This window comes from Akebia trifoliata, chromosome 11 (assembly GCF_017979445.1).
Source record: "Akebia trifoliata isolate Shusen 1 chromosome 11, ASM1797944v1, whole genome shotgun sequence".
Taxonomy (NCBI): Eukaryota; Viridiplantae; Streptophyta; class Magnoliopsida; order Ranunculales; family Lardizabalaceae; genus Akebia; species Akebia trifoliata.
The window spans coordinates 49,370,855-49,382,705 of NC_141385.1; the positions used below are offsets into that span (position 1 = coordinate 49,370,855).

Genomic DNA, 11,851 nt, shown 5'->3' on the forward strand with positions numbered 1-11,851 from the left:
ATGGACACGGGAGCACCATCCCTTGTGTGTCATAACCATAGTAGATAGACAATAATACAATACAGCCAAAGAAAGAAAGAAAAAGAGAGAAACTGTGTGCAACCAAGAAGATGTCATGATCTTATTGAATTTTTCAACCTTACAGTGAGATCAGAAACCAAATCTTAAATAAAACCCAACTCAAAACCCCAAAAACAAAAAATTAAAAAATTAAAAAATTAAAAAATATAAGAAAAGAAAGGGAGAGAGAGACTTCTCTTTGTTTCTCCCATTGTTTTCTTTGTTAAACTTTAAATGCAAATTAGTCAAAAATGTCTCAGTCACTCCTTTAATGCTCTTCCCACAAGTCCCTTTCTCTCTTCAATTGCTTAGTCCATCACCCATATCAAATGGATGGTAATGGACTCTCTCTCTCTCTCTCTCTCTAGTGTGTCTAGAAAGTACCCCTTCTCTACCTCCTCACAGTTGTTCTTGTTCAATACAAACTGCTGTAAGAGAAAAAATGAGAAGATGATTCTAAGTTTATAGTTATATAGGGTGTATTTTCAAGACTATAAAATACCCATCTGTTAAAACTTCAAACAACCTCCCATTCCCTTATATCCCATCTCTTTGTTTTAGAGAGATATCTTAAGAAAAGAAGAAATCCACCTCTTTTCCTTACAGAGTCAGTAATCCAAAACCAAAAACTTCTAATCTCAAACAATTCCATGGGCCTTGCTTCTTTTAGATCAAATTATTTCTAGTGTTTTTTTTTTTTTTTTTTAATATATATAGTCCCAATTCAGGATTATTCCCCTTTGTAAACAAAGACATTAATTTGTTGTTTCTTGTTTCAGCTTAACCACGGATTTTCCAATTCGATCAACCAACAACTCTCTCCAGAGAAAAATGGGAAGAGGAAAGATTGAAATTAAGAGGATTGAAAACACGACTAATCGTCAGGTAACCTTCTGTAAGCGTCGCAATGGATTACTCAAGAAGGCTTATGAATTATCTGTACTTTGCGATGCCGAAGTAGCCCTTGTCGTCTTCTCCAACCGTGGTCGCCTTTACGAGTATGCCAACAATAGGTATATTGCTTTCTTCTCCTCTAAACATCTCTAAATATCCATAATTTCTCACTCTTGATATTTCTCTAGATTTGTAGACAATTTTCTTTTACTTAAGATCCTTAGTTTCTTAATTTATTTGTTATGTAATCTAGGCATATTGATATGTTTTGAAGTAGAGAATTAGCCTCTTTGTTAGATCTTAAATGGATTTCTACCCATAAACAAGTGTAGAAGTAACAAGTAGTCAGAGTTAGGAAGCTTGATCATGATCTTGGAAATTCATCCTCATTTGGTATCTCTCTCACTGATTTTAGCTTTTCTATTTCCTCTCTTTTCTTGATTTCTTCCCTTTTAAATTATTCTTCAAACCATTTCTCTTTTGATACAAGCACTCTTTCTTTCTTTCTCTCTCTCTCTCTCTCTATTTCATGTCACCCTTCAGTCTATAAAACCATGTTTCAAAGTTGTCATGATCTAATTGGTCCATTCTCTTCTAACATCATTTGACACTTCCTTAAAAAAGATGTCAGATCAACTAGAAAGAAAGAAAAATATATGTTTTAACCTTCACAAAAATCAGATTAGGGTTTCAAGTTTTCAAATGGGTTTCCCTTAAAATGCATTAAAAACACTTTTCTCACCAATCAAGACAAGATTAGGGCTTATTAGCTTCATGGGTCTTCTTTGTTTTTTCCTAAAAACACTTCTCCCACCAATCAAAACAAGATTAGGGTTTATTAGTTGCATGGGTCTTCTTTGTTTTTCCTAAAAACACTTCTCGCACCAATCAAAAACAAGGTTAGGGTTTGTCAGCTTCATGGGTCTTCTTTGCTTTTCTCCTTTTTTTGGCCTGTTTTACCCTTTTAGACTATATAGGTTTGTTCACTAATTGTTAGGGCTTATTAGTTTCATGGGTCTTCTTTGTTTTTACTAAAAACACTTCTCCCACTAATCAAAACAAGATTAGGGTTTATTAGTTTCATAGGTCTTCTTTGTTTTTCCTAAAAACACCTCTACCACCAATAAAAAACAAGGTCAGGGTTTGTCAGCTTCATGGATCTTTTTGTGTGACTATTTTACCCTTTTAGACTATATAGGTTTGTTCACTACTGGTTAGGTTTGAAGATGAGGGAAGGTCTTGTATCTTTTTTGTGAATCTGTTTGTCTCAGCTTCGAATCTTTCATCACGTCATACACCAGTTTTTCACTTCTGACACCAAAGCTATCATGATTCCTGCGCGTTCCTTTTTTTTTTAAAACTATTGTTTATGTGAAATCAAACTTAAGGAAATGACACCAAGATTCTATAACATCATCTAGTGTGAATCTCGATGGGTTATTAACGGTTCATATATAAGCAGAAAGAGAGGAAGGTACGATGACTGCAAACCAATGGGTGGTTTGTACTTGAAGCCTTTCATGCATGGAGTCTGCACAAGTTGACGGAGACATAAAAACTTCAAAAATATTTGAAGTTCTATTGGATGGCATTTTCAGTATTTTTGGAGTTTATCGAGGTGGGTAATAGAAAGTCTTTATAAAGATTAAACACCAGGTAATTGGATGATTGACACGTGTCAATCATCAGTTGGTGGAAATGAATCATCCAATCATTTTGGAAACTTGTGCCAGCTGGCAGAGAGTTACCAATCTGTTACTCGACGAAACTAAGGTAAAAGCTACTTTGAAACTGTAGACAAACCTGACATATCTTTCGATGCTGCTGTGATTGACGGCTAGTCACTAGTCACAATATGGACTCGTTTATGTAGCCAATCTGGTCCGTCGAAATCTTAGGACTTGTTGTCTTTGACATGACCAATATCATGATCCATCTTTCTAATTTGGAAAATGCTAAACTGACTACTTAGGCACTGCCTTCAACACTGTGCTGATGTGGAAGTTTAGGGAGAATCGTAGATTTTTCTTTTGTATCTCGAGGAAAGAAATTCTATGATTCTCTATGTTCTGTCACATCAGCTCAATGAACGCAAAGCCCAACAAAGTCAGCGTAGAAGGACTCTTCTAATTTTTATTCATTAAACATGAAGCTTGAATATATAATATCATATGATTATAAGGATTGATATTCATAAATGTCAATGTTGAATTCTAACCTTAGCTTAGCTCTATCAATCCCTTTAGTTTGTTTTTGGATGCAAAATAAGTTTCTAGATTAAGTACCAACCCGCCGTAATCCTCCACCTTTAATTGAACTTGAGATTGACAATGTAGTATAAAGGAAAAATTACAGAGGTAAAATGAATTTTCTTAGCTAGTCTAAAGGCACTTAGTTGATAGAGGATACAATTATATTCTCTTCTTCCATCGTCAACAATTACCTTAATTACATAGAATCCTATTTTGATAGGTAGTTATCTTTGAGACAATTGATAGCACTACCAAAGGCGGATTGTAGTACTTCTAAGATTGAAGAGCTTGACGAGAATAGGCATTTGGGAGATAATTCAAGGATTTTTGGTTGAAGTTAATGAGGATTTAGGTCATTCATTAGTTTATGAAAGAGGACTTAATTCAATTGTTACTAGTTTAATACCATAGAGTACCTCAAATATTCACCAAAATGCCTATATGCAGTTTTGATCACGCTCTTCTTTAATAGATTAATGCAAAAATGATCTCATCACCCTTGTTTTCAACCTGGAACCAAAATCCCTTTGATTTCTCTTTTTAGAATCGATTATATCCAACCTACTAGGTAAAATTTACCCTAGTCTTCAACCTTGAGATTAATATACTTTTACATTCAAACCTAAAGAAGAAGATATAATTTTTGTAGTAGAAGATGATGTGATTTTTTTTATAGAAATCTAAAAAAGTTGAGAGAGAACAATTGCCCCCTCTCGCGTCCCCTTGGCTCCACCCCTGAGTACCACCCAATCCGGGGGAGATAAGAAAAATATTTGACGCCTATTGCCTAAAAATTACTTAGAGTGGTTTCTCTAAAGATTACTTGCTACATAAGGCAATGTTTAGTCTAATTTGTTTGTTGTAGATATTGTTTACAACTTATATTGTCTGTGAAAGAAATTCTAGTTAATTTAATTTTCTAACACTCTCATCAATCATACAATTATAAATGTCGAATATGCAGCATTGAATAGAAGTGCATCCAAACATACCCCATAAGTTATTAACCTAGGCAATGTAAACATCACTTTTCATGAGAACTTATGCTGCCAGCAGACTAACTTTTTTATGACACCAAACAATGGTGTTATGTGTCATAACCATTACATATTTTTATGACTGCATCTCCCCCCCTTTTTATATCTCTTCTTCTTCTCCAAAGAACCATTTATCTTTCTGCTGAGGTAAGAAAAGTAATTTGAGCTCAAAAGGAACTGATTATGATAGTAAGAGAGTTATCGAGGAGAAATAGAAGGTTGGCTGTTGTCCATTGTTGTCATAGCATCTTCCTTACGTCTATATCCTTATTTGATGTGTTACATATTTTGTTAAATTAATGTTCCACCTTACGTCCTCGCTTGCCTAGCTTTCGTAAAATGTTGTGTAGTAAAAACAAGTTGGTGGGGACAGTATAAGCTTTCTTTTGGTTCAATATGTTTACCATATTCTATGTCTATATGATTGTTATTTTGATGTTTTCAATTCCATGGAGAGCCTTTCATAACCATTTGTAATGTTTCAGTGTCAAAACAACAATTGAGAGGTACAAGAAGGCTTGTATAGATTCCTCCAATTCTGGGTCTGTTTCAGAAGCCAATGCCCAGGTATGATTTTTTTATTTTTATTTTTTATCTATGAGTGCCCTAATTTGTCTCACCTTTCTTCTATGATGAAAATATCAATTGGCTTTAGTTTACATGGAAGTGTTTGTGAGTTTCATTGAAATACCATTTCTTTTAGTCAAATGCACATGTCTATTTGTGGATAGAATGTACTTAAATTATATTAGGGTTTGTGGATGTTAAATTTCATAACTTGGATTTAGAAACCTGATACCAAAAATTCTTACTTTAATAAGGGTGGCCTATTGTTGATAATGGAATGGTGGATTGAGAAGTCAAGCTCCTATCGCAAACCCTAGGTAGATGAGTAAGAGGAGCCAACTCTATTCTTCATCTCAAAGATTCACTTGTTGTCCTATAAGGCCTTTTTTATAATAAAGCATAAGCGTTGATCTTCTCGCAAATGTTCTAAGACCAGAATCCAAAAATACATAAAATAGATCTAATAGGGCAAAGGGAAGACCAAAAAAATGTGGATCGAAGTAGTGAGAGCAATGTGGAATTTACAGATGGTATGATTTTAGACATAAATGAATGGAGGAATAAGATTGGATCAGCCAACCACAAGTATTTTGGATAAAGCATTGATGATGGCCCAAGGCACCCTAAATAAACTGAAAATTCTTCAAATAATCATCTTCTTACAAAATGCCAAAAAGAAAAAGCCCACCCTCTCTTAACTTTAATGCCCCTTTTCAATTAACATCATCATTGGATTTATTTATTTTTATTTTTAATTTTTTCCATTCCCTTATTGCATTGGATCAGTAAAAATCTAGTTCTTGGAGGGTAACCTAAAATTCATTGTCATAAAATTCCAAGAAACTATCCAATCTCTTTCGAAAGTTCCCCGATTTCATCCTTGGGTCATAGAGTGTGAGATCAATTATCACATTCCACACTAAGTTAGGATTGATAATTTAAAGGATGATTTGAACTCTCAATCTAGAAGTTTGTTTTAATTTTTGATTTTCAATGAACAATATTGAAACAACAAAACTTTGGGCAGTAAGATTTTAGTGCAACTTGCTAAATTAATTAGTAAAGTTTGTCAACATTGATATCAGAGACATGGTTTCCAAATCCACCTTCACCTATGAATTATTGATCTCATTAAAACAGACTTCTAAGGTGGCAAAAACAATATTGATTCCAATTTGGTAAGTTGGTAAAATATGTGAATGATAATTCTATAAATTTGGGTTCAAGACATGCCTTCACCTACTTCATCGTCATCGATATGTGTTTTTCTTCTATCCCATGTTATTTATTGATAAGTTGCACATTACTAGGGAATTCTATAAAATTTATATGCTGTAAGTTTATATTATATTTTATTTGGATAATTAAATCAATCGTTAATTGTTCATTTTATTTTTATCAAAATTTTGAAACTTCATTTCCCAACTCAATTGGGATTCCTTCTAAAGTTTACTCTAATTAAATATGAACAATTTGGAGAAACCCAAATAAATAGTTTGATGGGAAACACATTAAAATATGCAATTTTACTTGACCCCTTTAGTTTATCTAAGTTCTTGAATGAAGTTAAGCCAGATTTTGAAGAGCTAGAAGACCATGTCTACTTAATTAGGAACATTGAAAAGATTGAGAAACCTAAGCTTTGATGCAACAAATTTAAATTATACTTATAAGTATTTGTCTACATAAAATCCCAAATAAAACAAAGTCATAGTACAGGCTCTGATATTCATTTTATCGGATAACGATTTGGATTTGGCAGTACTGGGCTTTGAAGAAGTTGTGATATTTCCATCGAAGTCCTTTGTTTCGAAGGGTTACAAGAAAAACATTTCCTTCAAGTCAAGAAAGATTCATTCGATGTCACATTCCCACAATTTATAGCTTAGATTTTTTGTACTAAAATTCACTATGGATTGATTTTTTTTTTCCGCTTGTCATTCGAGCTGACGCAAATATTTTGCGATAAGGCTTCTCTTAATGATGGTGGTATTCTATCTAAAGTTGATCCTCAATATGATTTTCTAACCCTTCTACTGTAACCACATTAATCTCAGTTCTACCAGCAAGAATCCTTAAAATTGCGCCAACAGATAGGGAATTTGCAAAACTTAAACAGGTGATGTTCGGGTCAATTAATTCATATATCTGCATTCACTTACACAATTTGATATTTCATTAACTCTTTCCATTTCCAGACACTTGATGGGTGAGGCTCTCGGCAGTATGTCTATTAAGGAGCTAAAGCAACTAGAAACTAGAATAGAGAAGGGAATCAGTAGAATCAGATCGAAAAAGGTATTATTAATTTCTTCTTCGTTAACACTTGCCACAAACAATACATCTTTAATATTTTTTTCTTACTAACACATGTACAATGTACAAACCAGAATGAATTGTTGTTTGCGGAGATCGAGTATATGCAGAAGAGGGTAAATATCCATTCTGATTCTTCCTCGATTTGCTTTCATCATCGTAAATAACTTTGGTTCATGAGATGATGCACACTTTCAATAATAGAAGATATAGCTCTGTACACAATTGAATGCAAGGAATATGATTCAGTCAGCCGACCCCAAATATTCGGGATTAGACTTCAATGATGATGATGATGATAATGGTGACATTGATATCATATTCCCATGAAAATTATTGGTATTTTCGCGAAGATGTGGATTAAAATTACCTTTGATGCATTGTAGTATGGTTTATATATTTAATACCCTAGATACGATATTGATACTATTGTATTCGAATTGTTTATCTTTCTATATAAACTCTATTAGGGGTCAAGTAATTTCATCCAATTTCAATAAAACTCAATTTCTATCATAGATACACATTTATCTGGACATCTAATGATTTAGTAATTCAATATTCAATTATTTGATAAGTTAAAAATATGTATTTTACAGGAAATTGACTTGCAGAACGATAACATGTACCTCCGTGCTAAGGTCTCTCTCTCTCTCTACTTCTACTCTCTCTATATGTACGTACGTCTATATGTAAGTAATAACTCTATTTTTATTACGAATAGATAGCGGAGAACGAGAGAGCGGGACAACATATGAGCCTGATGCCAGGGAATGAATACGAGGTCATGTCTTCTGCACCATTTGACTCTCGAAACTTCCTCCAAGTAAATCTATTGGAACCCAATAACCATTACTTGCATACGGATCAAACAGCCCTCCAACTTGGGTATGTATCTTTCGCATGCCTTGTGGATCAGAGTTACACTCTTGAGAGTTGGGACTTCTGAATTCTATATTTTGCAAGTTGACAGTCAGTTTAATTATAACTCTAGTGTTTTGTTATGTTTCAAAAAAAACCTTTTTTTATTATAATCTGAATTGATAAATGCTGCAAAATAAAAATTTGAATTCTTTCTGTAAAAAATAAAAATAAAAATCCAGCAACAATTTCAAACAGATTGATTTGTCCAAGTTGTCTAAATGTTTGAAGATTTAGACTAATTGATGGTGGAAAACTTGCCCAAGTTGATTGGATTAATTGTCTGATTTTCAAAACAATTGGATACTTCATTTTATTAATCTGTCTAATTATGTTTAATTTTTATGTGCAGTTGATATGCCTAAAGGACTTCTGATTGATGCTCTCTATATACATATCTAATTGAATGCTATAAGGTATCTTGAGAAAGCTATGAAGCTGGTTGAATCCATGGAGATGAGGGCCTTAGCATTTTCTCTACTCAGATATATAACTCATAATCCTCCTTAATTGGTGAGGACTTGTTCTGAACTAAACCTTATGCAAGACTTAAATCCACACCACTATATTGGTATATTATCAAACGTATTCCCTCTCTCTCTCTCTCTCTCTCTCTCTCTTTCTCTCACACACACGCACACACAAACTTATGCATTCTTTGTGGAGGGAATTGTATGTCTTGGTATGCCAGGAAAAGAGAGCGTCAATTAAGACCGTGAATTGGTGTGGAAAAATCTAATTCAAATAATGTGGGAAAAGAAAGTGTACGAAATAAGAAAATGAGCTAAAAAAAACATAACTATAACACAAGCTATGGGTGACTTACCCACAATGGAGCTATATCTGCGAGCAAGTCGACAAGTATAAAACTACATCCAATACCTCTCATATCTCCAAACCCTCAATCCACAGTTTCCCTATTCGATTTCACAAAACTTGTCACAATTACTTATACATACACAAAACCTTGAATAACAATTTGACACCAAATTTGACTTGAACCGTTGGGTATAAGTGCATGGTTCTTTCTTAATTAACAACACCTCCCAAGTGATCAATCGTCAACTAGGTTCAACATATCGATTACATCGTCTATCAATGAATTATAGCTTTTATCATTAGTAACAAATATTAATGAGAGTGAACTTACAGACATGACTAATTAAGCTCGATTTGTAGACAATGTTATTATGTGACTTGGGCCAATATGTGCCTTATCCATCACTAAATATTTACTTTGCAACAATCTAAACTTATAACACAACATTGCCAAGGGGTGTAGTAAGCATGATTTCAAGTTTTCAACTCAAATTCTTGATCTCTTGGCTCCAAGATCAAGTATATAAAACTCTAAAGTGTTTGTGTGGGCCTCAATGGCTTCGAATGATCAATTAGGCAGATGTAATACAGGATCCTCGGTCATGGCACACTTGGGATCATCAAAACCATTTTGGTACTCATCGTACCAATGCCAACCCTATCATTTTGAAGAGGGCTAATTAGTGGAGCACAAGTCTTGGATATCTTTAAATGAGGCTCATATAATAGTTCACCAAGTCGAGAAGTGACCAAAGTTCCATCCTCTTCAAACTTGAGTCAATGCAAAAGTCAAATGAAGTCCAAGTCAAGTCTAGTTAAGCTGGGTAAGTGTCTAAAATGTAGGGATGCACATGGTTCGGATTTTGGCAAAATTAGAACTGAATCAAACATGATCAGTTCTACAAATTTGGAACCGAACCAATCCAAACCAACCTTAGTTCGGATTGGTTCGAATCGATTCTCGATTCTCATATTTATTATTTTCAATAGTAAAATTAAAATAGTTAAAACTTAAAACTAAGCAAAATAAATATTAAAAAAAAAATCACATGTAATACATAACACATTTAAAATAAAAATCATTTAACACTTACCTTGTAAGGGATGACTGAAGATCAAAGTCATTTTAAAAATCAAATGCTGTTTGTTGCTTGTTCAAAGTTGAAAACAAATATTGCTTGCTGCTTTGTGATTAAAAGTAAGGGGACACAATTTTTATGAGTTTTTGTTAGAAAAAAAACAAAGGAGAAGAATTTGAAGACTTTGATGAGTTACCTCTAACACATCAACAAAATGAGAGAGAGAGAGAGAGAGATAGAAGAACGAAACTAAGAAAGAATTTTATTTTTAAATAAATAAATAAATAATAGAATTGAACCAATTATATATATATATATATATATATATATATATATATATATATATATATATATATATATATATATATATATATATATATATATATATATATAGGGAAATGTTCAGCACCCTAAGTTTTACCACACACTTTAACAAACGTTTTTTGTCCTACATGGGTTAGAAGTTTTGGAATGGGCTGATTTTTGGTGAGGATGATCTCTATGATTAGAAGATCATCCTCCCCAAAAATCAGCCCATTCCGAAATGTTTAGCCCATGTTTACACGTTGAAAAATCGTGGACCGTCCATTTTTTGTAAATCAATTTTGATGGGGTTAGAAGTTTTGGAATGAGCTGATTTTTGGTGAGGATGATCTCCTCACCATAGAGATCATCCTCACCAAAAATCAGCTCATTCCGAAACTTCTAACCCATGTAAGACAAAACGCGTTTGTTAAAGTGTGTGGTAAAACTAAGGGTGGCGAACGGGACCCATATATATATATATATATATGGGATATGTTCAACACCCAACAATTTGCCCAACATGTTTTGTCCTACATGGGTTAGAAGAGAATAAAAGAACGAAACTAAGAAATGATTTTATTTTTAAATAAATAAATAAATAATAGGACCGAAGTAATTATATATATATATATATATGGGAAATGTTCAGCACCCAACAATTTGCCCAACATGTTTTGTCCTACATGGGTTAGAAGTTTTGGAATGGGCTGATTTTTGGTGAGGATGATCTCCTCGCCATAGAGATCATCCTCACCAAAAATCAGTCTATTCCAAAACTACTAACCCATGTAGGACAAAACATGTTGGGCAAATTGTTGGGTGCCGAATGGGACCCTATATATATATATGATAATAGATATAAAAATTGGTTTGGTTCTATTATACCCCTAATCCAAAATTGAACCAAATCAATCAGATTTTTTTTACAATCCACACCCGAACCAAACCATGCTCAATCCAATCCAAAAGGCTCGGATTGGTTCGGTTATTGGATTTACCCAATCCAATGTGCACCCCTACTAAAATGCATTAAGTATTGATTCAACGATGATTCAAACCCACATCGAATGTCAAGGCTGAGTTAGTTAGAGACAATGTCAATCTTGAGCCACTAGGGTTTTTGGATTGGGATAAAAAAATCTGAGTTTGACTATGGTGAATCAATTGAGGTTATCTGAAATTAAGCAATCAAAAAGTTGCAAACTAAGTTGGCCAGCTTGAGCCGACTACTCGGTTAACCCGACTTGGCCAACTAGAGAAACTAAGGTTTAGGACATATATCTTGAGCACACAAAGGAAGGGTATCGGTCAGGCTCAAATTTTCCAACCTATTAAATCAGGGTTAAGATGGAGCTTAATAGTGTCCAACACAACTTAGCCCAACTTGACCTGTTACTGTATTGTATACATGTATATTATATACAATTAGAATTTGAAAGAATTAAAGTGAAAAAAAGAAATAATAAATTAAAGTGGATTGGCTTGGCTAAATAGATCTAATATTTTATTAGTAAAAAAAAGAAAAGAGAATAATGTGATAGCATGTGATAATCCTTTTATCCTTAAAGTATACATGGTCCCCTGCAAGGAAAGTATCTAA

The 11,851-nt window shown here is 33.5% G+C and overlaps 1 protein-coding gene across 1 annotated transcript; it reads left to right on the plus strand.

The window, feature by feature from the left end:
* The first annotated feature begins 225 nt into the window (after positions 1-225).
* LOC147392375 (agamous-like MADS-box protein MADS1) lies at positions 226-8,644 on the plus strand. The gene is made up of 9 exons (XM_086458712.1): positions 226-396; positions 840-1,073; positions 4,729-4,810; positions 6,868-6,929; positions 7,009-7,108; positions 7,201-7,242; positions 7,726-7,767; positions 7,851-8,014; positions 8,400-8,644. Exons 1-9 carry the CDS (start codon positions 332-334, stop codon positions 8,401-8,403), a joined length of 795 nt encoding a protein of 264 aa, XP_086314838.1. The 5' UTR covers positions 226-331; the 3' UTR covers positions 8,404-8,644.
* Positions 8,645-11,851: the final 3,207 nt, after the last annotated feature.